Genomic DNA, 27,890 nt, shown 5'->3' with positions numbered 1-27,890 from the left:
GAGGGTTAAGGGAGGGAGGGGGAGAAAAAGAACATTTTATATCAATTTTATTGTATTATATTTTTGGATGAATGATTAATTTTTGCATTTGATGTATATAGAAATAAAATGATCAAAAAAAACCTTCTATGGGAGCTCTATTGAGTGTCCTGAGTGGGACGGTTGCTGCGGAGAAATGGATCAGAGGTCAATCCACAGGACCATAAGAGCAGCAAAGAGGATCACTGAAGTCTCCCTCCCTCCACTTCGATGCGATCTACTGGGATCATCATCTGAAGAGGGGGTGCAAAATCATTGAGGACCCCTCCCACCACCCCCTCCTCCCCCCTCACACAGCATCTTTCAGTTGCTCCCGTTGGGGAAGAGATCCAGGAGGACCAGAACCAGCACCACCAGGCTGAGGATCAGCTTCTTCCCCCTCTCTCTACCCCTCCCCTGCCTCTGCCCCCCTCTCCCCTGTCTCTTCCTACCCATCCCTCCCCACAATCTGTTTCTAACTCTCCGTCTCTCCCTCCTCTTGTCTCTCCCTCTGTCTATCTATCCTCCACCCAACGCCTCCTCCATGACTTGACCTGAGTTCAATCTCCCTGAGGAACGACTGCAACGCGCCGTGTCCACTCCACCCGCTCGGCACCCGTAGCCGCCGCCTGACGCATGCGCAGAGGAAAGGCTGTGCATATCTGCGGGATGGATTTCGAGGCCGGTCACGGCGGCCCCGGCTTCGTGGGGATTCGCTTCTGCCAGGAGTGGTGAGAGAGAGGGGGGGAGAAGGGGAAAGGGGGAGAAGGGGAAAGGGGGAGAAGGGGAAGGGGGAGAAGGGGAAGGGGGGAAGGGACAGAGGGCGGAGCGAATAGAAGTAGGAACAGACAGCGGGGAGGGTCAGAGCGGAGGGGGAGAGGGGTAAGGGTGGAGGAGATGGGGAAGATGACAGAAGGTGGTACACAGGGGAGGGGATAGAGGGGATAGTGAGGGGAGGGGGATAGAGGGGAATGGTACAGAGGTGGAGAGGACAAAATGAGGGAACAGAAGGGGGAAGGGACAGGGTGGAGGGAACAGAGGGGATGGGGGTATAGGGGCAGGGAACAGAAGGGGAGGGGACAGAGAAGACGGGGAGGGGACGGTGGGGGAGAGGGATGGGAGGGGAAGAGGGGGGACAGGTGGAGGGGACAGAAGGGGGAAGAAACACGGGGAAGGGACAGAGGGGGGAATAGGACAGAAGGGGGAAGGGACTGAGGGGGGTACAGAGGGGGAGGGGAGAAGGGACTGAGGGGGGTACAGAGGGGGAGGGGAGAAGGGACAGAGGGAGGCAGGGACAGAAGGGGTAGAGAGGTGGAGGGGACCTGAGGGGAAAGGGGACAGAGGAGGGAAGGGCAGAGGGAACAGAGGGGGGAGTTGACAGGGGGGATACAGAGAGGGGAGAAGGGACTGGGGTACAGAGTGGAAGTCAGATGGGGAGGGGTTTTGTGGGGTGGAGACAGAGGGGAGAAGGGACTGAAGTGGACAGAATGGGGAGTAGGGACAAAAGGGGTGGGGAGAGAAGAGAGGGGTGAGGGAAAGGGAGAGGGGAGGGGTTAGAGGGAAAGGATGAGGAGGGGAGAGTGAGAAAGGAGGTGATTTGAGAGTGAAAGGGATGCGGAGAGTGGGGGGCGGATGAAGAGGTTGTGTGAACAGAAAGGAGAGGGGGAGCATTAGGTTGTGAAGGGTGGGAGATAGGATGGAGAGGGGAAGGGGAGGGAGGGGGCAGAGGGCAGGTGGAGCAGAGACAGCTGGGAGGAACGATGAAGGAGGAGGAAGGGTGTGGAGATGTAGGGAGGACAGGAAGTCGAGATCCCGCACACCCAGCAGTCTCATCCACTCCTACCCCATAATTCCCCACCCTCGCCCAGCCTGCCCCCTCCCCTGCCTAATGGACCCCCTCCCATTCCCACCCAACCTGTTTTCCGCCTTTTTCACTCAACTCCCTCTGCCCCCTCAAGCCCCTGCCTAGCCCCCTTCCCTGCCTAGTCCCGTCCCAATCCCATCCCCTATTCCTCATGTCCAGCCCTTTGCCCTCATGTCCAGCCCTTTGCCCTCATGTCCAGCCCTTTGCCCTCATGTCCAGCCCTTTGCCCTCATGTCCAGCCCTTTGCCCTCATGTCCAGCCCTTTGCCCTCATGTCCAGCCCTTTGCCCTCATGTCCAGCCCTTTGCCCTCATGTCCAGCCCTTTGCCCTCATGTCCAGCCCTTTGCCCTCATGTCCAGCCCTTTGCCCTCATGTCCAGCCCTTTGCCCTCATGTCCAGCCCTTTGCCCTCATGTCCAGCCCTTTGCCCTCATGTCCAGCCCTTTGCCCTCATGTCCAGCCCTTTGCCCTCATGTCCAGCCCTTTGCCCTCATGTCCAGCCCTTTGCCCTCATGTCCAGCCCTTTGCCCTCATGTCCAGCCCTTTGCCCTCATGTCCAGCCCTTTGCCCTCATGTCCAGCCCTTTGCCCTCATGTCCAGCCCTTTGCCCTCATGTCCAGCCCTTTGCCCTCATGTCCAGCCCTTTGCCCTCATGTCCAGCCCTTTGCCCTCATGTCCAGCCCTTTGCCCTCATGTCCAGCCCTTTGCCCTCATGTCCAGCCCTTTGCCCTCATGTCCAGCCCTTTGCCCTCATGTCCAGCCCTTTGCCCTCATGTCCAGCCCTTTGCCCTCATGTCCAGCCCTTTGCCCTCATGTCCAGCCCTTTGCCCTCATGTCCAGCCCTTTGCCCTCATGTCCAGCCCTTTGCCCTCATGTCCAGCCCTTTGCCCTCATGTCCAGCCCTTTGCCCTCATGTCCAGCCCTTTGCCCTCATGTCCAGCCCTTTGCCCTCATGTCCAGCCCTTTGCCCTCATGTCCAGCCCTTTGCCCTCATGTCCAGCCCTTTGCCCTCATGTCCAGCCCTTTGCCCTCATGTCCAGCCCTTTGCCCTCATGTCCAGCCCTTTGCCCTCATGTCCAGCCCTTTGCCCTCATGTCCAGCCCTTTGCCCTCATGTCCAGCCCTTTGCCCTCATGTCCAGCCCTTTGCCCTCATGTCCAGCCCTTTGCCCTCATGTCCAGCCCTTTGCCCTCATGTCCAGCCCTTTGCCCTCATGTCCAGCCCCTTGCCCTCATGTCCAGCCCCTTGCCCTCCCCCATCCTTGCCCAGCCCCTTGCCCTCCCCCATCCTTGCCCAGCCCCTTGCCCTCCCCCATCCTTGCCCAGCCCCTTGCCCTCCCCCATCCTTGCCCAGCCCCTTGCCCTCCCCCATCCTTGCCCAGCCCCTTGCCCTCCCCCATCCTTGCCCAGCCCCTTGCCCTCCCCCATCCTTGCCCAGCCCCTTGCCCTCCCCCATCCTTGCCCAGCCCCTTGCCCTCCCCCATCCTTGCCCAGCCCCTTGCCCTCCCCCATCCTTGCCCAGCCCTTTGCCCTTCCCCATCCTTGCCCAGCCCTTTGCCCTCCCCTCTACCCTCTCCTGCCTGGCCCCTCCCTGTCCCTCCAGCCCTGCTCTTCCCTCTGGCCAGCCCCTCCCCGCCCCTATCCCTGCCCTGTCCCTGCCTCTCTCCTTCCCTCCTTCCTGCCCAGTCCCTCCCTCGTCCATCTGGCCCAGCTGTTCCTCCGTCCCTCCTGCCCAACCCTTCCCCCATCGTTACCCAGCTCTAGTGCCCGGCCCATTCCCCCATCCCTCCTGCCCGGCCCATTCCCCCGTCCCTCCTGCCCGGCCCATTCCCCCGTCCCTCCTGCCCGGCCCATTCCCCCGTCCCTCCTGCCCGGCCCATTCCCCCGTCCCTCCTGCCCGGCCCATTCCCCCGTCCCTCCTGCCCGGCCCATTCCCCCGTCCCTCCTGCCCGGCCCATTCCCCCGTCCCTCCTGCCCGGCCCATTCCCCCGTCCCTCCTGCCCGGCCCATTCCCCCGTCCCTCCTGCCCGGCCCATTCCCCCGTCCCTCCTGCCCGGCCCATTCCCCCGTCCCTCCTGCCCGGCCCATTCCCCCGTCCCTCCTGCCCGGCCCATTCCCCCGTCCCTCCTGCCCGGCCCATTCCCCCGTCCCTCCTGCCCGGCCCATTCCCCCGTCCCTCCTGCCCGGCCCATTCCCCCGTCCCTCCTGCCCGGCCCATTCCCCCGTCCCTCCTGCCCGGCCCATTCCCCCGTCCCTCCTGCCCGGCCCATTCCCCCGTCCCTCCTGCCCGGCCCATTCCCCCGTCCCTCCTGCCCGGCCCATTCCCCCGTCCCTCCTGCCCGGCCCATTCCCCCGTCCCTCCTGCCCGGCCCATTCCCCCGTCCCTCCTGCCCGGCCCATTCCCCCGTCCCTCCTGCCCGGCCCATTCCCCCGTCCCTCCTGCCCGGCCCATTCCCCCGTCCCTCCTGCCCGGCCCATTCCCCCGTCCCTCCTGCCCGGCCCATTCCCCCGTCCCTCCTGCCCGGCCCATTCCCCCGTCCCTCCTGCCCGGCCCATTCCCCCGTCCCTCCTGCCCGGCCCATTCCCCCGTCCCTCCTGCCCGGCCCATTCCCCCGTCCCTCCTGCCCGGCCCATTCCCCCGTCCCTCCTGCCCGGCCCATTCCCCCGTCCCTCCTGCCCGGCCCATTCCCCCGTCCCTCCTGCCCGGCCCATTCCCCCGTCCCTCCTGCCCGGCCCATTCCCCCGTCCCTCCTGCCCGGCCCATTCCCCCGTCCCTCCTGCCCGGCCCATTCCCCCGTCCCTCCTGCCCGGCCCATTCCCCCGTCCCTCCTGCCCGGCCCATTCCCCCGTCCCTCCTGCCCGGCCCATTCCCCCGTCCCTCCTGCCCGGCCCATTCCCCCGTCCCTCCTGCCCGGCCCATTCCCCCGTCCCTCCTGCCCGTCCCATTCCCCCGTCCCTCCTGCCCGTCCCATTCCCCCGTCCCTCCTGCCCGGCCCATTCCCCCGTCCCTCCTGCCCGGCCCATTCCCCCGTCCCTCCTGCCCGGCCCATTCCCCCGTCCCTCCTGCCCGGCCCATTTCCCCGTCCCTCCTGCCCGGCCCATTCCCCCGTCCCTCCTGCCCGGCCCATTCCCCCGTCCCTCCTGCCCGGCCCATTCCCCCGTCCCTCCTGCCCGGCCCATTCCCCCGTCCCTCCTGCCCGGCCCATTCCCCCGTCCCTCCTGCCCGGCCCATTCCCCCGTCCCTCCTGCCCGGCCCATTCCCCCGTCCCTCCTGCCCGGCCCATTCCCCCGTCCCTCCTGCCCGGCCCATTCCCCCGTCCCTCCTGCCCGGCCCATTCCCCCGTCCCTCCTGCCCGGCCCATTCCCCCGTCCCTCCTGCCCGGCCCATTCCCCCGTCCCTCCTGCCCGGCCCATTCCCCCGTCCCTCCTGCCCGGCCCATTCCCCCGTCCCTCCTGCCCGGCCCATTCCCCCGTCCCTCCTGCCCGGCCCATTCCCCCGTCCCTCCTGCCCGGCCCATTCCCCCGTCCCTCCTGCCCGGCCCATTCCCCCGTCCCTCCTGCCCGGCCCATTCCCCCGTCCCTCCTGCCCGGCCCATTCCCCCGTCCCTCCTGCCCGGCCCATTCCCCCGTCCCTCCTGCCCGGCCCATTCCCCCGTCCCTCCTGCCCGGCCCATTCCCCCGTCCCTCCTGCCCGGCCCATTCCCCCATCCCTCCTGCCCGGCCCATTCCCCCATCCCTCCTGCCCGGCCCCTACCCTCTCTCCCCTCCCCTCCTGCCCGGGCCCTACCCCTTCTCCCCTCCCTTCCTGCCCGGTCCCTACCCCCTCCCCGCCTGCCTGGCCCTACCCTCTACCCAAGGCAAAGACCTTCCTCCTGCCCAGCCCTCCCCTGCCTAGTCCTTCCTCCCTCATCCTTGCCCGCTCCTTCTGTCCAGCCCCTTCCCCCCCACCCCTCCCGTCCACCCCCTCCCACTGGCTCTCCCCACCCCCCCCACCCCCGTCTTTCCCTCACAGTCCTTCCCCCGTCCCTTTCTCCCATCTCTTCCACCCGCCCCCCCCCAAGCCAGCCCTTCCCCTCTCCTTCTGCCCCAGCCTGTCCCCCTTCCCCTCCTTAACCAATAATCTTCCATGATCCCCTCCCCAATGAGTCTTATCTTCCCTACCCCCTCCTTCCAGTTCCTTTTTAATTTTCTGATGAACAGGGACCAGGTGAGGTGTGATGAGAGAGAAAGTTCTCTGGGTTAGGAAGGGGATTATGAATTTTAAAATCTAATTTCAGGAGTTCAAAGAACGTTGGGGCAGTAATGATGAGGAGTAATTCTCTCAGAACTTGCGAAGGTAGGATACTGGAAACCCACAGCAGTTTAGGCCGAATCTGCAAGATAAACATGGAAACTGGGTTCTGACACACTTATCATTTTCTGAACTACAGAATGATGACATTTTCGTCTCTTGCCTTTTAGCAACAACATGTTGTACCCAAAGGAAGACAAAGAGAATAGAATCTTGCTTTACGCAGTGAGTATTAGCACCAGATGACATAGGAACAGAAATAGGCCTTTCAGCCCATCGAGTCTTCCCCCACCATTTTAATCCCTTTCCCCTTCTCAGCCACACTGCTGGACCTTCTCCCCATAATCTTTGATGCCCTGGCTTAAATATATCCAATGACCCAGCCTCCACAATCATTTTTTGTGGAAACGCATTCCACAGATTCACCACTCTGGCTGAAAAAATTCCTCCACGACTCTGTTGTAGTCAGAATCGAATTCGATGTTTTGTGGCAGCATCACGGTGCAAACATTCTTCTCATAACCATCTTACAACATTACTATCAAATATAAAAATGTTAGTGCACCAAAAGCGAGGCCGTGTCCATTTTGCGGAGGGGAAGGAGTCGTCCTTGTGCCGCTGGGAGCTCGTCTTCAGGCTCTTGGACCTTTTCCCCGGTGGTGGCAGAGAGAAGAGGGCCCGGCCTGGGTTGGGGGGGGTGGGGGAGGCGTTTGAGGAAAGAGTCTGCTTTTTTTAAAGACACCGTCTCTTGTAAACGTCCTCGATGGGGTGACGTCTGATGCCTGCGACGTCGCAGGCCGGATTCATGATCCTCTGGGGTTTTTTTTTCTTGCCCTGAGGCTTTGCGCCTCCACACCAGGCAGTGATGCAACCTGCCAGAATGCTCTCCCGTGGAAGTTTTCAAGTCCGGTAGTGACCTACCGAATCTCCTCCAACCCCTCACAAAGTTATCGCTGCTGACGAGCCTTCTTCCTCCTTGCTTTCCTTTGTTTATCTTGCCGATTCACCCTAAGCTGCTGTGGAACGTTGCCAAGGGCGGTGGTGGGGGCTGGGTCATTGGGTGTATTTAAGATGGCTATCGATCGATTCTTGATGAGCTAGGGCATCAAAGGTTACGGGGAGAAGGCCGGGTAGTGGGGCTGAGTGGGGAAACGGATCAGCTCATGATTGAATGGTGGGGCAGACTCGATGGGCTGAAGGGCCTATTTCTGCTCCTTTATCTTATGGACTCTGTTGGATTGTCTGATCTCTCTAGGTGGCACAATCTGTATCAGAAATCTGTCTACACAGGATGGATTGTGTTCGATCAAAACTGCTTCTCACAGGAATGAAGGGAAAATGGCTGCAAAATATACCAGTGGCTACGCTCTGAGCTTGTTAGGTGGTCTCTCCCAGGCCACGCAACTGTAGCTAAATGATCCCCTTCAAGGGGGTCTCTCAGCTTGGGCTTAAGACTAAAGCTTATTCTCATCTGACCATTCAATTTATCGAGTTGCCGGACTTTTCAAGCTGCTGACCTCTTGCGCTGTTAATCGATTGGCAGTTTGAAGGAGAACACAACCGTTGGCGTGCATCTGGAGATCCCAGTTGAGCAGGTTGAGATGGGAGTCCTTTCCCGTGTATGATAACATTGCACAGCAGAAACCCAAAAATCCACACTGCTCAGGCTTGGATTGGCCGGGATTGTCTGGAGTACTTTTAAAATTCAATTTTGAGGAGAAATGAATAGGTAAATTTTGATAGTTTGTTCATTAGCAAATACAGCTTCTTTTATCAAAATGGGCAGTTTTAAAGAAGAATAAACAATTTTTTTTTGCTGTGAGAAAGCATGAAGTTACTGTATGTTTAAAAATGAGCATTGTAAAAGTACCTGTATACAATTGAATTTCTTTGGTAAGCATGGTTGCTTGTTGCCACTGTGCATTGCAGACAAAATGTTAAAAGTTTGAGAGTTTTTGAGGCGTCCAGGTTCTCAGGTGGTCCGGATTTCTGGTATCTGGACTTTTCCTGTAGAAGATTGTTGCCCTAACATTTTGCATTTTAATTGCAGTGTCGAAATTGTGACTACCAGCAAGAAGCTGACAATAGCTGCATCTACGTCAATAAAATTACGCACGAGGTCGAGTAAGTGCATCTCATCCCCTGCGCACAGGTCTCGCTTCAGCAGTACAGCGCCGTGACTCGGGTTAACCGTTAATTACCATCCATCCTCGTGAGGCTTTGATGCCGTTGGCAGAAACCAAATCGCCACGGTTGTGGTCATTCCCTTTCTTCATTGCTCCTCAGCTCGGTGGAGAAGTGCTCCCTTTCTCAGCTGTGTGTGGGCCCAGTTCTAGTATCTTGTGTGCTGCCACAAGTAATCGGAAACTGGATAGAGTGTAAAGATGGCATATGAACCGACACTCTGTAGCTAACCATTGAAGAATGACAATTTTTATGTTATACTGGAAGTTGGCTGTTGTCCGAATGTTCAGGTTTATTTCTCCCTCCCTCACATGAAAAAATAAAACGTGTGCGCTGTTCCTGTATACAGTGTCATTGGTGTATCTGAGCAGCCCATTGATTCAATGGAATCAGAAAGGACTTGATCAGGGAGTTGCCGACTCTACCCACGGTGTAATTCATCTCTTGTCCAAAGATGGGCAGCACTGTGACACTCCTGCCCCTTCACACCTGACCCTGCGTGGAGTTTGCCTGCTTTTCCCTGTGACCCTTGTAGGTCTTGCCCAGATCCTTTGATTTCCTGCCATGTCCCAAGGATGTTAGAATAGTTTAGGGGAGGGCGGTGTGTCCCTTGGCGGGACGGCTGGTGCAGTGCAGGGCCTTGTCACAAGAGGGCGCCCCCGCCCCCGAGAGCCACCCAGCAAAACTCAGCAGGTCGAGGATCAACCGGTGGGAGAAATACGAATACAGTGAAATCCTTAAAAAAAACCCCAGCTGCCAGAAATCCAGACCACCCAAGAATCTGGACTTCACAAAAACTCGAGGCTTTTCTGTGCATGCGTGCGGGCATTGTGTGCTGCTCGAAAATCAGGACCAACACAATCCCCAAGCAATCAGCATTTTTAGGACTTTTACTGTCGTTAACTTTTCAAACCCAGAACCCTTTACCCAATGTCTCGATAAAGAATTTTTTGCCCTTTTTTTCTCCTCCTCCCATTGATGCTGCTCAGCTCATTGAGTTGTTCCAACAGATTGTGACTGGCTTCATGTCCCAGTGCCTGCAGTCTCCTGCCCAGTTAACACGAGACTGATTCCACAGATCCTCAGGTCTTCACGTCAGTTATCATGCTTGCATTCAGCCCTGCCTAACTTTTGCCACCAGAACTTATTTGCTTATTACATGAAGAAATCCTGACCCTGCTGTTTTCTCCAGCATTGCTGACATGTATATTTTTTCCTCTTCACACAGTGAACTGACACAGATCATAGCAGATGTGGCACAGGATCCAACGCTGCCCAGAACGGAAGACCATCCCTGCCCAAAGTAGGTACAGTTGGAGCATCACTTGCTATCTGCAATGTCTGGATGTGAATCTAGTGGAAGGGAAATGGTGGGAAGGATGAGAGTTGGTTAGGTGTACAGATGCATAACATTCTTGCTGTAGCTACACAGGTATTTTTAAATGTTTTTAAATTTAGACACGCAGCACGGTAACAGGCCATTCCGGCCCACGAGTCCAACTTACACCGCATTAACTTGCATCCCCAGTATATTTTCAGTGGTGGAAGGAAACTGGAGCCTCCCTCCCCCCGCCCCCCGGCGAAATCTCACACGGACACAAACTCCTTACAGGCAGCACGGGACTCAAACCCCGATCAGGTCCCATTTGCTGGCCTTGTGCCAACTGTGCCATCCTCTAAATTACTAACAACAAGTATAAATTAAATGCACTCTGAGAGAAAATAAAACAATAGGTATAGAATAGTTAAACAGTGGCAGTAGTGCAAAAAATATGCCGCAGTGAAACCCCTGGTATCTGGCACAAAGGGGAATTGGTAGATGCCGGATAAGTATATTTTCCAGTTGCTTGAGATTTATTCTTACAATGCCTAACTAATACACCTGCATTAAGAATAAACTCAAGTCAAAAGACTATGCTGTACTTACACTGAACCCAGACTTCACTTCCATGAATATATAAACCTTCAAGTATAAGGAGATAAGAGTCACCTCAGCGAGCAGCTCTGCATCCTGGGCGACGCCATTGCTGTTTTAAACTTTGTTCAAAAAGCTGCTACGAGCAAAGCTCGTACCAGGCTCTACACTGGTTGAATACTTGCTTCCATCTTCAGAATCAGAATTTATTGTCATGAACAAGTCACGAAATACATTGTTTTACAGCAGTGTAATTATTACAAACATTCAACGAGCTGATCTATCTGCTGTACGCTTCCTCATTGCTATTTGCGATTCTGCCGACAACTGTTGTAATCAGCAAATTTGTAGATAGCATTGGAATTGTGACTGGCCAGTCATGGGTGTGTAGTGAGTAGAGCAGTGGGCTAAGCACGCTTCCTTGATTTTCAATTAAATTTAGATGTACAGCACGGTAACAGGCCCTTCTGTCTCACATGCCTGTGCCACCCAACTACACCCAATTGAATGGATTTCTGAAATTATTTTTGTGTTCAGCTTGAAGTTGTTTATCATAATGCCCAATTTATTTTTAGGAAGTACACCTTTGGGAAAAAAAATCGTTGTCCAGTGCTCAGAGACGTGAACTTTGCGTATGTCCTTCGACATCTGTGAAATGCTGCTTGTCTAATTTGCATTCTGCAGTTTATTCCATATATCAATGAACCTTTCTGCATTTCTTCTTCATTTTTGCAGGTGTGGCCACAAGGAAGCCGTGTTTTTCCAGTCACATAGCGCAAGAGCTGAGGTATGGTCAGGAAACCAAAGCTCTTCAAGCAGGGGTCTGTATTTAACCCATAACCATGATCCCCCTTAACAACAAAAAGTATCTCATGACTTCCTTTCAAGATGAAACAGAATTTTGTTCTTACGAGCTGGAGCAATAGAAATAGAAATGTTATTTCCCGATGGTATAACCGGTAACTTTGTTTCGCCTCCGTTAGTCATGGGCTGAAACCATTGTAATTGCTGCTCAGTCACTGAGCTCTACTAGTTCTGAGAGTTTGAAGTGTGTTTGAAATGAAGTGGTGTAGTTAGTGCAATGCACCAGTGACCTGTGTCCGATTACAGCACCATCTATAAAGTGTGTACCTTCTCCCCATGTCATTAGGGTGTTCCGACTTCCTCCCACGTCCCATGGGTGTACGGAATTAACAGGTTCTTTGGTCACACGGGTGTAATTGAGTGATGCAGTGGTAATTTATCTCTAAATTACATTAAGCAGCCCTTCCCTCACCACAGGATGCCATGAGGCTGTACTACGTCTGCACTGCTCCGCACTGCGGCCATCGCTGGACTGAGTGAGGATGTCTACTGTTCACCCTTTGTCACAACGCACCAGCTGTGAAGTTCGTTGCCGGCAGGATAGTCAGCTGCTCATATCAGAGATGATGGAAAAACTCACGACAAAAATAAGTAAAATTTTTTTAGTCTTGTTTCTTGTTTTCTAATTTTATAAAGGCTGCAATAAACGTTTAAATGTTAGAACGATGTATTGGAATCATTTTAACTGGTTTCTGTGAGATGTATTTCGCACGGATGACGTTCATAGGGATCAGCTCCACAACCTCCCTGTCCTCTTTCCCCAAACCCTTGTATATCATTCCTACTTGGATGCGCTTCCTCCATCTTTACCCTTGTTTAATCCCCTCTGTTGTAGGTCTATAAGTTTATGTGGGGCTTAAATAGGGTGATGCTACCAAATACCAAAAGATATCTGTTTTAAGGTGAAGGGAGGAAAGTTCAGGGGAGACGTCAGGGATAAGTTATTTACAGAGATTGGTGGGCACCTGGAATGCATTGCCAGTGGAGGCAGGTGCAGTAGGGACATTCAAAAGACTCTTAGTTACACGAATGTATAAAAGATAGAGGTTTATGGGGTGTGAGGATGGGAAGGTTTGGATTGTTGTAGGGTTTACAGAGGTTGGCACAAACTTGTGGGCCGAAAGGCCTGTACTGTGATGTTCTAACTGTCGGATCAATGGGACATGGTAATGTGAGGGGATTATTTCTACGCTGAACAACCAAATTATTTTGTGTTTAGAGTATTTCATTGTTAATGGACTCTCAATCCTTCATCACTAATTAGTGTTACGAGCCCAGAGGACTCCAAAACCCAGCACCAATAGATATTCACCATGACAAATGGTTACTTAAACAAAGGTTGTTTTTAATTATCTTTAAACATGAAAACAGAATCAAACTTTAACTTGTCTCTATTAACTTAACTACCCAACTTAGCCCCCTTTTAATTCTAAGCACACATGTATGTAATGTGTGTGTAAATTAAAGTTATTTGGTTCACAGTCCATCTCACTTCTCATTCTTTCAAGTTCTCTGGTTGCAGGCAATTCTTATACTGTCCATAGAATTTAACATGTATAAAGTTCACCAGGCTTTGGTGCTCAAAAAGTAAATGTTTACTGCTCAGGAAGGTTCTTTGTAGGTTTGCAGAGAGAGATGTGTGGTTCCAGGATTTCCACAACTGAGGTACCACCATTAGTCACCTCAATGTCTTGCTGATGAAACTTGCCCCATCAGGGTTCTCCAGATGATAACCTCTTTCTTTCAGGCTATCACAGAGTTCGTTTCTGTTCCACTTATTCCAAGAGAAACATCAGACAGATAGCACTTCCAGCCATCCGCCACTCTGGAGCTTCTGTTTCAGTTCCAACAAGCTTCTCTTGGCTGACACTGTTTCTCTCTCTCTCTCTCTCTCTCTCTCTCTCTCTCTCTCTCTCTCTCTCTCTCTCTCTCTCTCTCTCTCTCTCTCTCTCTGTCTGAGATTCCAACTGCCAGCCACATGTCCTCCTCTCACTTGCAAAAACCCCACCTCTAGCAAACAATAGGAGGGCAGAGAGGTCAGAAGTCTTATAAAAAATGTCCAACACAGACAACCTGACTCCTCCATGACATTTCATGACATCATTTCAATTAGCACCTACTTGTGAAATGTGCATAGAATTCTCCATAGTTTCTGTAAAGTCACTGGATATGAATTCTTCAGTATTTCAAATAAGATCTGTTTTAAAGTGTGTGTGTGTATGTAATCTAATTTTACCAATTTATCTCCTAAAAACATTCCCAAATATTCCATCACATCAGTTAAATATCTCGCAGCTCATACAGAAGGATCAATATTGTTTCTGTGCTTCTGAGTCCCTCTGAACACATGCCCATGACTGAGCTGGGGTCCAATAATCTGCAGATGCTGCCACCACTCACTTATTATCATGGGAGGAAGGGGTAAAATGTGGTCATTATTTACATAAAGTGCACACGCTTCAAAAAGAAATGGTCAGGGAATGAATTGCAAATGTTTTGACAAATCTGGATGTCATTTTAGCATTTTCCTGTTCACATATGTTCTTTGTTTGGATCTCATTTGTGTCCTGCCCAGCTGCACCCTCAAATGTACTCCGAAAAGGATGCAATTTAAATTTAAACTGTCCTCCTTTTCTGAATTTCCTACTTTCCTGATAATATATATCTATATAGATATATATATCTTGTCAGTGTGAATATACTTCCATTGAGGTTTACAGAATTTTTATGGATCTAACATTGTTTTGTACAAGTGGCATTTCATAGTGTTTAGAGACTCGGTGAAACTGCTGTATGAGTTGACTTGCCTGGATAGCAAGCAAAACAAAGCTTTATCTCTACACATATATAAACATATAACAATTACAGCACAGAAACTGACCAACTTGGCCCTTCTAGTTAATGCCGAACCCTTTCTCCCACCGACCTACACTCTACCCGTAACCCTCCATTTCTTTCCCATCCATACACATATCCAACTTCTCCTTAAGTGCTAATATCAAACCTGCCTCCATCACTTTGTCCAGAAGCTTGTTCCACACACCTTCCACTCTCTGAGTAAAGAGGTCCCCCCTTATGTCTCCTCTAAACTTTTGCCTGCTAACTCTCAGCTCATATCCTCTTGTTTGTAGCTACCCCTTTCTTAAAGGAAAAAGCCACTCCATGTCCACCTCTAGTAATTTTAAATACCCAAATCAAATCCCCTCTCAACCTTCTATGCTCCAAAGATAACATTTAACCTTTCCCTATAACTTCGACCCTGTAACCCTGGCAAAATTCTAGCCAATCTTCGCCGCACTCTCTCCAAATTGATGATATCTTTCCTATACTTTGGTGACCAAAACTACACAATTCTTCAAATTTGGCCTCACCAATGCCTTGTACAATTTTAACTTCCAGCTCCTCTACTCAATGCTCTGATTTATAAAGGCCAACATACCACAAGCTTTCTTCACCACCCTATTACCTTCAGGGAACTATGTACCATTATTCCTAGATCCCTCATTCCACTGCACTCTGCAATGCCCTACCATTCACCATGCATGTCCTATTTTGATTATCCCTACCAAAATGTAACACCTCACACTGATCTGCATTAAACTCCCATCTGCCACCTTTCAGCCCACTCTTCTAACTGGCCTAAATCCCCCTGCAAGCTTTGAAACCCTTCTTCGCTATCCACAGGCCCACCTATCTTAGTATCGTCCACATACTTACTAATCCAATTTACCACCCCATCATCCAGATCATTAATGTATATGACAAATAGTAATGGACCCAATACTGAACATTGAGGCACACGACTAGTCACCGGCTTCCAATCTGACAGTTATCTACCACTACTCTCTGGCATCTCCCATTCAACCATTGTTGAATCCATTTTACCACTTCAATGTTAATACCTAATGATTCCTAACTAACCTTTCCTGAGGGTCCTTATCAAAGGCCTTACTAAACTCCATATATACAACATCCCTGCTTTACCCTCACCAACTTTCCTAGTAACCTCCTCAAAAAAAATTTGAGAAGGTTTGTAAAACATGATCTTCCCCTCACAAATCCATGTTGGCAGTTCCTAATCAAACCTTGCCCATCCAAATATTTATATATAACCATCTCTCAGAATTCTTTCCATTAATGTACCCACCCCTCACGTCAAATTTGCAGGCTTATAATTACTCGATTTACTCAGCACCTTTTTTAAAGAATGAAACTACATGAGCTACCCTCCAATCCTCTGGCACCATTCCCGTTACTTTAAATAAATAATGACACTTTAAATATCTCCGTCAAAGCCCCTACTATTTCTACACTAACCTCCCTCAGGGTCTTAGGAAATGTCTTGTCAGGTGGAGACTTATCCACCTTTATTTTCCTTAAAACCGCCAGTACCCTCTTCTCTAATCATCATTGTTTCTATAACTTCCCCACTTATTCCCCTTACTTTATACAGATCAATATCCTTAGTAAATACTTTAAAATAAAAAAAAAATGACTACCTGTATATACCAAGGATTCATTCAATGAATCGGACCTTGGTGATTGAGCATCTCTGCCGTACTCGAATTCAGACCATTTCAGAGGACTGAGCCTCCAGATTCAGGGGAGTAGGTTGAAGGCCATGAGGAGGGGCTGATTCTCCCAGAGAGGGGTGATCTCTGGAGTTCTCTGCCCAAGAAAGCAGTAAAGGCTGCCTCAATGAATACAGTAAAACTCCTGGTATCCAGCATTCAAGCAGATGGCAGCCTCAAGAAACCAGTAAAAATATTGAAGAAAATACATTTAAAATATAAAACAAATAATAAAATAAAATACGTTTAAAATTGTAGAAGTAAATGTTTTCTGAAGCAACATAGAAACCTTTGGTGAAGATGGGAGCAAATATTCAGCCAGCAGAATGGTCAGGCTTTGCTCGTAGCAGGTGTTTGAATAAAGTTGTGTGAAACAGCGATGGCGTCGCCCAGGATGAAGAGCTGGTTGATGCCGCTCGGCGTTGGGGTGACTTTCTTCAAATGTCTCCTTATCCCTGCTTAGTAAGTGTCGCCCTGGTCAGATGCTTTATCTGTAAATTTGGGGGAGGTGGGGGTTAATTACTCTAATGTTATTGTTCGTCTTTTGGGCGGCTCCATGGAGGGGGAGGAACCTGCAGATGCAGCAAAGGTTAAATGTTTTCAAAGAATGTGACTGAAAATAAAGTAAGATGCTTTAAGGTTTATATATTCATGCAGGTGAAGTTTCAGTGTAAGTACAGTCTAGTATTTTTGTCTTTTTAAACTTGTTATTCTTAATGCAGGTATATTAATTAGGCAATGTAAGAGTTAGCCTCAAGTAACTGGAAAGTACACTTATCCGACATCTACCAATCCCCATTGGAGCTGGATAGTGGAGGTTTACTGTACATTTAGAAACAACATTTTGACCGCAGACCCCACCTCATTGACAAAAGACAAAGGAGGAAAAACCCAACACCCAACCCCAACCAACCAATTTTCCCTTGCAACCGTGTCTGCCTGTCCCGCATCGGACTTGTCAGCCACAAATGTGCCTGCAGCTGATGTGGACATTACCCCTCCATAAATCTTCGTCCGCGAAGCCAAGCCAAAGAAAAAGAAAGAAACAACTAAATAGATTTTTGCATAATAGAGAAATTAAGGGATCAGGGGAACAGGTAGGTAAGTGGAGTGGAGTTCATGGGCAAGTGAGCCAAGATCTCATTGAATGGTGGAGCAGGCTTGACGGGCCAGATGACCGACTCATGCTCCTATTTCTTATGTTAGTTAATTTAGTCCTTACTCTTTGTATAACTTGCAAAAATTCCCCGTGGGTGTTTTTCCTCTCTGCCAAAGGGAAAGTCCCACAAGCATCAGACTTAGTGTAATCTGTATTGGAAACCTCCCCCCCCTTGTGTCTGAGGGACTGCATCATCCCCAGTCCAGCAGGTAGGTCGGGTGTGACCCCTTGTACTGTTCCAGTTGGAAATTATTGAAGTCACAGGTAGACAGGGTTGTAAAGAAAGCTTTTGGCATCCTGGCCTTTATAAATCAAGATATTGAGTATAAGAGTTGGGATGTTATGGTGTGATTGTATAAGACATTGGTGAGGCCAAATTTGAAGTATTGCGTGCCATTCTGATCACCAAAGTACAGGAAGGATATCAGTGAAAAAGTGCAGAGAAAATTTACTAGGATGTTGCTGGGTCTTCAGGAACTAAGTTACAGGGAAAGGTTAAACAAGTTAGAAGTTTATTCCTTGGGGCATAGAAGAACAAGGGGAGATTTGATAGAGGTTTACAAAATGATGAGAGGTTTGGACAGAGTAAATGTGAGTCGGCTCTTTCCACCTAGATAAATATGAGAGAACATGGCTTTAGGGGGAAAGGTTTAGGCGGAACCTCTTCCCTCAGAGTGGTGGGAGTGTGGAACGAGCTGTTGTCTGGCGTGATAAATGCGGACTCACTCTTGAAGTTTTAAGAATAAATTGGATAGATACATGGATGGGAGGGGTCTGGAGGGTTATGGAGTGGGTGCAGGTCAGTGGGACTAGTGGGATGATGTTTCAGCACAGACTAGAAGGGTCAAATGTCCTATTTCCTGTGCTGTTGTGGTCTATGGTTCTGTCCTTCCCTTTTTATTTAATTTTCATCTTAGTTGAAAAGAAATTGTGTTGATTTTGTGAATAGGAGAGGAACAGGTACCAAGACTTTGAAACATTGAATTTAACGGCAGCATTTTCTATGAGCAGAATCCATTGTATAGGCTCAATGAGCTACAATAAATAATGAAGGAGGTGCACCGCACATTAAAAATTTCAATTCAGTCCTAGTCCTTCAACAGTGGAGTAGTTGCCAGGCGCAATAGGGTCAAGGGTTATCCAGAAAAACAAAGTTGCAGACGCTGGAATTTAAAAAAAAATTTATTCATAATTTTACAGTCTTGTATTAACTAAGTGTTATAGGGGAACAATCCTTCCCCTTTGCCGAGTTGTCCCTTGTCCTCACCCCCTGTCACTCGCCCTCCCTCCCATTCAACCCAAGCAAAATTATAAAAGTCAATTATTAAAAATAGTAATATGAATATACAAAGAAGGAAAGAGAATAAAAAGGAAGGGGGGCCAGCAGGATTTCCTTGTGAGGTCCAATTGCTCCTATTCAGAAAGGCCCTGGGGAGGCTCATCACACCTGCGTTTCAACGTGCCGCAGGTATGGCTTCCACACCTCAACCAATGTGCCGTATCTCCCCCTTAAGTTGTAAGTAATTTTCTCCAGAGGAACATAGCTCTTCATCTCTGTGCTCCAACTTGCTAAGCTTAACAGAAACAGATTTCCAGGTAACCATTATGTATATCCTGGCCACTGCCAAGGCAGCCTTCACAAATTGAATTTGGCGTTTAGACAATCTTGGACACAGGCGAATATTCAACCCCTGTGATTTTTTTTTCAAAATGTCCCCTAATTCTACCCAAAAGGGTCTCACCTTGGCACATAACCATGTTGAATACACAGAAGTACCCGTCTACATCACATCTAAAACACAAGTCTGGGATTTCTTGTTTGACCTTATTCAATCTTTGCGGCGAGTTGTATTTGCACCAGTCTATATCTGGCGTTAATAACCACCTCCACGCTGTCCCGTCAAAGGTCGGACCAGCATCGTTCAGGAATTGTTCCCAAATCCGATTCCCATCTTTGCATTGCCTTATAGTGACCCGGTTTTGGGGTCTCATTTTGAAACATGAGATATATAACCGAAATAAATTTACGTGTGATTTCCCCCTTCAAATTAGAGCCTCCACGTCACTACACTGGAATCTTGAACTAGCAATGAGAAGGTTGGGGGGGTGGCGGTGGGGGTCTAAGCAGGTCAGACAGCATCTGTGGAGAGAAATAGTTAGTCAACATTTTGTGGTGGGCCCTCTATCATGCACTGCCAGACTGAGATCACCCGTTGAGGAACAACACCTCATTCTCCGAATGGCCAGCCTCCTCCCCTCCCATTCTTCCCCCTTTCTCTCTCCAGTCTTTAATTCAGACGCCTGCCTGATTTTTGCTTCTATCTTGAAGAAGGCCTTAGGCTCGAAATGTTGGTAAAATGTCTTTACTCCCTATCGACGCTGTGAGACCAGCTGGGTTCCAGCATTTCTGTGTGTTTCTATTACAATCACTGCAGACTTTTGTGTTTCACTCTACGGGTCACTGAGGTGCACTGGTGCACTACAAAGTCTCAGGCAAGTTTTCTGCGAGGGAGCGCTGCTCCCCTGAACATCCTGCCTTTCGCCGGCAATGTGGAAGATCCCAGGACACAAATTCAATATAGGGGAGTTCTCCACGATGTTCTAACCGGTACAAGTATACCCCGCTTTACAAAACTAGAGTGTTCCTACGGGACCTTACGTAAACTGAAATTGCAAAGAAGCAATTACCATTGATTTCTATGGGAAAAAAGTAACCCACCAAACCAAACAACACATGAAGCCTAAAACAACACTAACGTTTATTAAAAGCAGGAATGATATGATAAACTAGAAATAATGTATGTACAGTGCAATTAGGCTGAGTCCTGGGAGATTGGGGTGGTGGGAGGTACAGGAAACCGGAGTATAGAAGAGAGAGGAAGAGGGCCATCTACTGGCATCTCATTGTAGTTCCTGGGGAAGGAACTGCTCGTGGTGTACGCTCAGCCTCTACAATGGCTCGCTGCATTCTCCACATTTTTTCGTGAAAGGGAAAATCCTTTTGTAAAAGCAAACACCGGTTTCTTCGTGAAAGCAAATTTGCATAAAGTGCGTATTGGTAAAGTAAGGTAAACCTGTATTTATTCTTCAGTGAACTTGGAGGGTTGATTTTCTGGACATTGCAACCTCCCATAAGCACAAATGTGAGAGATCTCCCAAAAAGAGGTAAACGAGAAGATCTGCAGCTGCTGGGATCAAGTGCAAAGCACAAATATGCTGGAGAAACTACTAGGATGTTGCCCGGACTTCAGGAGCTGAGTTACAGGAGCCCCTTTTTCCACGGCATCTCAGTTAATTGGCCGTGCAGTGTCCCGGGATAGGAAGCCCTTGGTGCCATTTCCACTGGGCCACCCTTAACTGGGACATTAATTGCTTTTCCACTGAACACCCTCATCCACAGGGATCGGAGTGTTCAACCTTCCACTGGAACCTGGTGACTTTCTGCTGTCCCTTTTCCACTGGTTTTATCAGCTCACCAGCATCGGTAAACGCCGGGGAAATTAGTAGGGGTAGAGGGGGGTTAATCTCCAGTGTGAAATGACGTCATTTGACGCCGACGTTCAGACAATGTTCCTTTTTCACTGACCCTGTCAGAGTAAATTCCCAGTTAATTCCGGGGAAAGGGCGCCAGTGGAAAAGGGGCTAATGATAGATTAAACAGGTTAGGACTTTATTCCCTGGAGGGTAGAAGAGTGAGGGGAGATTTGATGGAGGTTTACAAAATTATGAGGGGGATAGAGTCAATTCTTTTTCCACTGAGGGTGGGTGAGATACAAACCAGAGGAGATGGGTTAAGGGTAAAAGGGGAAAGGTTTAGGAGGAACTTCTTCACACAGAGAGCGGTGGGAGTGGGGAACGAGCTGCCAGCTGGGGTGGTGAATGTGGGCTCGGGATTTCAAGATTCAATTTATTGTCAAGAAATAAAAACAGTCATGTTACACAAAATTGCCTTTTGTCTGCTGTAAGAGATTCGCCATTGGTAGAAATTGCCTGAAATTTCTTGCAGGCAGAGAAAGAGAAGCAAAAGAGAGTCGTTCCCCCCCACCCCCCCCCCCCCCCAGAGTCGCCTCCAGCCCCCACAGTCACACAGAGTCGAGTCCAAACCACCAGCTGAGCTGCAGAGCCGAGCCTCCGATATGATTAGGAAACCCTCTGGCATCCAGTTCCGATACCTGGTACCCCATCAGCCAGGCTCCAGCCAGTCTCCAGCAGTCCGCAGCCTGGTGCGAGTCCAGGTATCTGGCAGTCACCAGCAGCTCACAGATGGTGTGGACTCCCCATAGTCCTCATCTGCGCGTTCTTTAGCCTCAGAGCCCCTCGCTGGTCTGCCACCGTGATCACTGTCCCATGGGTCGTCTCCTCTGCTCTAATAGTGGGGAAGGGGGGGAGTGTTCTCCCCATTTTCTGGGGCCCTGCACCGGTCCTCTGCTTTCCCGGAAATCTGCAACCGCCTGGCTGCTGATCAGAGGCGCTGCCATCTTGGGCGCAGACCCCGCAGACGTGGGATTTTAAATAAAACTATGGTCATCTCCTTTAACGGGCTGTTTAAAGCCTGTATGGACTGGTGGTTGGATCCAACGAGAGTGCTGTGTCTCTGCTCCCCACTCTCTGCGGGCCCGCGGCAGCGCCGCCGTTGCAGCAGTTCTGATACCTCCGCCATTTAAAAAAAATCGTTTGAACAATTTTAACGTTTAAAAAGAATTTGAAAAGGTTCATGGATGGGAGGGGTATGGAGGCCTATGGACTGGTCAGTGAAACGAGCCAGAATAATCGTTTGGCACAGACTAGAAGGGCCTGCTCCCTATGCTGTAATTTTGTATGGTTCTGGGGCACCCAGCAGCATCCATAGGAAGTAAAGGGGAACTAACATTGCACGTCTGAGCCCTTCATTAGAAATAATTCTACTTAACTTATACAGTTAAGTACAGCGTGGAAACAGGCCAGTTTGGCCCTACTAGTCCCTGCTGAACAATTTCCCCCACCTAGTCCCACTGGCTCGCATTCGGCCCATAACCCTCTACATCTCTCCTGCCATGTACATTTTCCTTGAATATTAACATCAATCTTGCTTCTACCACCTCCGCTGGAAGTTCATTCCACACCCCCACCACCCTCTGCGTAAAGAAATTCCCCCTCATGTTTTCCTCAACTTTTCCCCTTTTACTCTCAATCCCATGCCCTCTGAATCCCCCCCCCCCCCCACTCTCAGTAGAAAAATCCTATCCACATTGACTATCCATCCCCCTTATAATTCTGAATACCTCTATCAAATCCTCCCTCAACCGTCTACACTCCAGGGAATAAAATTCCAGACTGCTCATCCTTTCCCTGTAACTTAGACCTTGAAACCCCGGCAACATTCTCGTAAACCTCTTCTGCACTCTCTCTATTCTGCTCATATCCTTCCTGTAATTCGGCGACCAAAACTGCACACAATATTCCAGATTTAGCCTCACCAATGCCTTATACAATTTTAACATAACATCCCAACTTTTGTATTCAATACTCCGATTTATGAAGGCCAACATTTCAAATGCCTTCTTCACCACTCTATCTACACGTGATTCAATTTTCAGGGAATTATGTACCATGACTCCTAAATCCCTTTGTTTCACTGCATTCTAATTCCTAAGCCAGGCACACCGTTTATGTTTTGCTTCCTATAGAGGCTGCGTGACGTGCTGAGTTTCTCCGCCACTGTTGTGTATTGTAGATCTCCAAAAGAGAAGTGATCGCATTTCACACGAATTGGCTGTAAATCCACCATCATGAAGAGTTCTTTATAAAGGGTTAATTATCTTCACTTTTACACATAGTGTGGAAAGAGTAGCATGCCGATTCTCTTCTGGAACGAGGGGTTCTGTTTCCGTAGGTACTTGCTTAATACAGGGCTGCTGGGATGATGGTCCCTGATGTGGGCAAAGTATGCGTCCCCTTGACTGGAGGTGAAGCCACAATCTTCACATACGAAAATCTTGGAACGGCGTTCCCGAAAAGCATAGTTCTGGTGGACGTTGTGAATCTTTTTCAGATGAGATTCGAGTGAGCATCGCTGGGTGAAGGCCTTCTCGCACAGATCACACTTGTATGGCCGAACCCCTGCATGAGTAAATGGAGGCGATGAGGCATTCTGCATCGTATGGCATACGCTAAAACATAAAGCAGGAATCATGTGGCATCTCCCATTATAGACACCTTCAATCTCTGACAACCAATCGCAATTTGTACAGCAATAATAATATTAGGCAGCCATTGAAAGTGTTGTGTTGGTGCATCGCTGGGTGGGACAGGAGCTGTTCTGCCCAAGACTGCAAGAAACTGCAGAGTTGTGAACACACTTCAGACCATCACCCAACCCCCCACCCCCACCAGACATGAACTTGATCTATAACTCCTGCTGCCTTGGAAAAGTAACCAACTATTAAAAGATCCATTCCACCCTGCTGTGCTCTTGTTTTGCCTCCATCCATCAGGAAGACGATTCTTGAGTGCGAGAGATAACACACGACCAGATTCATTCCTGCTTCTGATGAACCTCGCGTGACTACACGAGAAGCAATTCCTCCTCCCCTTTTGCCTTAAGGATCAAGTTCAATAGCCCTGAAGAATTGTTGCAGCTCTATAAACCTCTGGCGAGATCACACTTGGAATATTGTGTTCAATTCTGGACACCTCATCACAGGAAGGATGTGGAAGCCTTGGAGAGGGTGTAGAGGAGACTCACCAGGGTGCTGCTTGGATTAGAGAATGTGTCTTCTGAGGCAAGATTAACAGAGCTGGGGCTTTTCTTTTTGGAGTGATGAGAGGAGACAATAGTGGTTTATAAGATTCTGAGGAGCATAGATCAGGTGGACAGCAGCACCTGTTTCACCAGGGTGGGAGTAGCAAACACCAGAGGATGTGTACAAAGTGAAGGGAGGAATGTTTCAGGGATACTTTTTTTTAGACAGGGTGGTGGTTGCCTGGAATCTGGTTCAGCATCATATGGGGGGGGGGCAATCACGGGCCATGCCCCCTCCCAAAATGAATTATTGTGCCCACTCACCCACCTGCAGCTCTAGCGACACTGGGGGTTGTGGACCGCACCAGGTGACGCCATCAGACGTGGTTGCGTCTCCACGTGAGTTTGTCTGAAACGCCGGAGGGAGGGGGACAAGTGACAGTGCAGGGGATGGAGTAGGTCCATGGCAGGTATGGCATCCGCCCCCCTCCCACCCGCTGAGTGAGTTCTCAAGCGGCAGTTTGTGCCCCCCTCACCCCCGGTAACCCTAAATTAGATCTCCTGACACCGACTCTTCCTGGAATGCTTTGCTAGAGGAGGTCGTGGAGGCTGAAACAATAGGGACATTTAAAAGACCTTTAGGCACATAGATACAAGACAAATAGATGGTATGGGTGTGAGGGGAAGGTTTAGTTCATTTATATCGGGCACCACAACATCTGTTTTTATTTCACGGAATCATCCCCAGCTTCACCCTGGTGACTGCCCCTCCCTGAGAGCCTCACCTGTGTGTGTCCGCATGTGCCTCTTCAGATCAAAGGTGTCATTGAAACCCTTCCTGCAGAACCCACAGATGTGCTTCTTTACCAGGCTGTGGGATTTCAGGTGGCGAATTAGCAGGTGTTGGAACGAAAACACTTTCCAGCAGTAGAGGCAGACAAACTGGCCCTGGTTGCAGGTCGATTTCATCTTCCAAGGAGAATTCAACAGTTAGAAAGCAGATTTAGAACATTTTCTGTCCCCGAGTTTGAGCATCAACAGTAACACAAATGCTGGGGGATCTCAGCCGGTCTCACAGCGTCCATCAGAGGCAAAAATATCTTACTGATGTTTCGGGCCTGAGCCCTTCCTCAGGGTATAAGCAAAGACAAGGAAGGCAACAGACTGGCAGGAGGGGGAGTCAAGAACAACAGAAGTTGATCATTGGATTCGAGGTGGGAATTGATTTTGGCTCAGAAGAGACAGAGGGAAAAGGGAAGAGAGAGGGAGAGAGAGAGAGAGAGAGCTGGGGGAAAGGCGACAGGTAAGAAGGGGGGTTGGTTTAATGGAAATGGGAGAATGCCATCTGTTTGGAGGGTGCCCACAGTCTAATCTTCATCTTCCCTCCCTTGTCTCATCCGATTGAGAAGAGGGAGGAAGGGGCTGAACATGGAACATTGCAGGAACATGCCCTTCAACTTATGCCTGCATTGAACATGATTTAAACTTAGACATACAGCATGGTAACACCAGAACATGCTTCGTTAACTTTGCTGTTTCCAAAATTGAGATCTATCTGTGCGAGTCACTCTAAATGTGGCTCTGACAAAAATGTACCTTGGGTCTGCGAATCATAGCTGCAGTTTCCAGATAATCTACTCCATAGAGTTTTTCTTCCACTGATCTTGCACTCAGATTCGGTGGTATCCCCTCCTTATCGATTGATTCAGCTTGTTTAGGCAAAGATTGCGCAATAGAGCATCCTATAGATATAAATAATGGCAGCTTATTGAACATCATGGATGTGTTGATAAGATTTGCTGGTACAATTAGAGTTGTAACTCATCCGTCTAAATCAGACATCAGTCAACCGCTGAAGTTTATACTGATTATTTATCTGGTCTTTGGTAAGATGGAAGCAAAGTTTTCTGTGGCAGTGTTTGTCCCCTCAAGATACTCTGTAGTACTTTCTGAACCACAAATTTTTTGTAATGTAAGAAAGATGGTGATCAGATTTGCACAGAAATCTCCCACAGTCTGTAAAACGCTTCTGGTTACATTGTATTGTTGTTGGTGAGAGTAAATATTGGTGAGAACTGACTACCTCTTGGCAATTATGATGAACATTTTTAAATTCTGCAAACAGGGATTTTAGAGTCTCACTTTAACATCGCACCTGAAAGTTGCCCTTCAGTATATTATTACGAGCAGAGGACCCCAAAATCCAGCAGCAATAGATATTCACCAAGACAAATGGTTACTTAAACAAAAGCTCCTTTTAATTATCTTTAAACATGAAAACAGGATTACACTTTAACTTTTCACTATTAACTTAATTAACGTAACTTAACCCCCTTCTAATTCTAAGCAGGCATGTATGTAATGTGTGTGTAAGTTCAGAAAAGTTCTTTGGTTCACAGTCCAATCTCACTTCTCATTCTTCCAAGTTTACTGGTTGCAGGCAATTCTTATACTGTGCATAGAATTTAACATTTATGAAGTTCTCCAGGCTTTGGTGCTTGAAAAGTAAATGGTTACTGCTCAGGAAGGTTCTTGTCAGTTTTCAGAGAGAGATTTGTTGGTTGCTGGACACAAACTGATTCCTTCTAATCAGCCACATCAGTGTCTTGTCGAAGAAACTTGCCCCATCAGGGTCCTCCAGATGATAACCTCTTTTTTTTACGTCACCACAGAGTTCCTTTTTGTTTCCCTTATTTCAAGTGAAATATTAGGTAGCCAGTCCTCTCCTCTTGTATGAACCACAAGGGCTTTGACCAGTCACAGTTCGTCTTCAAAATGGGATTTTTCCACAAGCTGGTCAGCTTGTCCTGTTCCAGTCCCAGCTGATGCTGGTGACTGTAAGACTGCAGAATTTATCTCTTTCTCTCTCTCAGAGAAAAAACCTGTTTGATTCTCTCTGCTTGCAAAACCACATGACGCTCTTAGAACAGCAAACTGCACTTAGACAGCCTGCGGCTCCGAACTACTCCTCCGATCTCTTTCATCAGTTGCTTTTCAAAACAACAATTCACTCCCCAAAGTTTTTGCAAAGGCCCCCAGGAGCTGGTCCGTCCGGCTTGAGCAGAGCTACAGTATTTTAAATGAGATCTGTTTTGAAGTGTTTGAATGTGACCTACACTTAAAAAAAAACTGCCCCAATTTATCTCCCAAAAACATATTTATATACAATATAAAACCCAACATAATCTGCCCCAACATAATACTCTTCCTTTCTCTCTCTCTACATTTTCATCTATCAATCTTTCAAGATTCAAGATTATTTTGTTATATAGTAAAGCAGATAATGTAATTTTACATAAAATTTCCTTTAGACTACCGTAAAGCAGACAAAGATTTGCCATCAACAGAAATTGCCTGGCACCCCTTACAGTCAGAGAAAGAGAAGCAAAACAGAATCCGTCCCCTCCAGAAAAAGTCTGTGGATTTGTCTGCAGTGCTTCCGCACTCAATGACCTCTCATGCTGTTTCTCTTCATCAGTGTCTTTATCTTTCTGATTTCAAACTGTTGCTTCATCATTCACTTTCTTTATCATTCCCTCCCTTTCTCTCACTCTATGTATCATACCTGCATCCTATCTATCCTCTACTATCCTACTCTCCTCTTTCCCTTTTCCTCTCTATCTCCCCGCTCCTCCAGGGAAAGTTTGGGATTGTACTGTGAACAGAGCCTACCTGGAACGTAGAAATCCCCTCGATGATTGTCTGACACGTGGTCCCAGCTGTAACAGCCACTCGCACGTTTTTTGACAAGAAACGATCGAGGCATAATGGCTGGAAGGTTCGTTGCAGAAATCACAGCCCAATGAACAAAGGCATCAAAACTTCAGCAGACCAGCTCCTAACACTGATCACCATCCATTTACCAAATGGCAATCCTCTCTCAGAACATGACCTGTCTTCCAGACTTCATTGTATTTAAGTACACCTGCAGGCTGATTTACCTAATGCCACTAATATTGTCAATGTGAACAGCAAAAGCTGTTTGGAGAAAATATATTTAAATTTCCACAGATGGTTTCAAAAGGTTTTCTTTTGTAAATATGCACGTTGTGTAAGATTTTGCAAATTTTGCCATCCCCTTCATGCAAATCCTAATGTTGCCGTAGATGTACAAACTACGGTTACATTGAAGGCCAAAGGTCAAGGATACTGATGGTGAAGCCACGTCATCATGGCAGTGTAATGGAGAGGTAGCATTCACCAGCTGGTGGCGCTGCTGCGCTCCTGTTCAGAGGATGCCTGCCAATCAAGGTCAAGGACTCACCCCAAGCCACCAAGGTGTCCCTTGCGATTGGCCCACCTAAAT

General features: G+C 49.0%; 2 protein-coding genes across 2 annotated transcripts; one reads left to right on the top strand and one right to left on the bottom strand.

The window, feature by feature from the left end:
• Window positions 1-642: 642 nt before the first annotated feature.
• polr2i (RNA polymerase II subunit I) lies at window positions 643-11,796 on the top strand. The gene is made up of 6 exons (XM_069909498.1): window positions 643-749; window positions 6,341-6,395; window positions 8,221-8,294; window positions 9,583-9,657; window positions 11,005-11,056; window positions 11,551-11,796. The coding sequence occupies exons 1-6, from the start codon at window positions 655-657 to the stop codon at window positions 11,611-11,613; spliced, it is 414 nt and encodes a 137-aa protein (XP_069765599.1). The 5' UTR covers window positions 643-654; the 3' UTR covers window positions 11,614-11,796.
• Window positions 11,797-22,087: 10,291 nt separating this feature from the next.
• LOC138748201 (putative transcription factor ovo-like protein 3) lies at window positions 22,088-27,520 on the bottom strand. Its single transcript, XM_069907995.1, has 4 exons — window positions 27,257-27,520; window positions 25,181-25,326; window positions 24,370-24,553; window positions 22,088-22,962 (listed from the first exon to the last, which is right to left on the bottom strand). Exons 1-4 carry the CDS (start codon window positions 27,348-27,350, stop codon window positions 22,670-22,672), a joined length of 717 nt encoding a protein of 238 aa, XP_069764096.1. The 5' UTR covers window positions 27,351-27,520; the 3' UTR covers window positions 22,088-22,669.
• Between the last annotated feature and the right edge of the window lie 370 nt (window positions 27,521-27,890).

Source organism: Narcine bancroftii, chromosome 13, assembly GCF_036971445.1.
Source record: "Narcine bancroftii isolate sNarBan1 chromosome 13, sNarBan1.hap1, whole genome shotgun sequence".
Lineage (NCBI taxonomy): Eukaryota > Metazoa > Chordata > Chondrichthyes > Torpediniformes > Narcinidae > Narcine > Narcine bancroftii.
The sequence above is the reverse complement of the archived record's forward strand: the minus strand, read 5'-3'. Positions and strand labels throughout refer to the sequence as shown.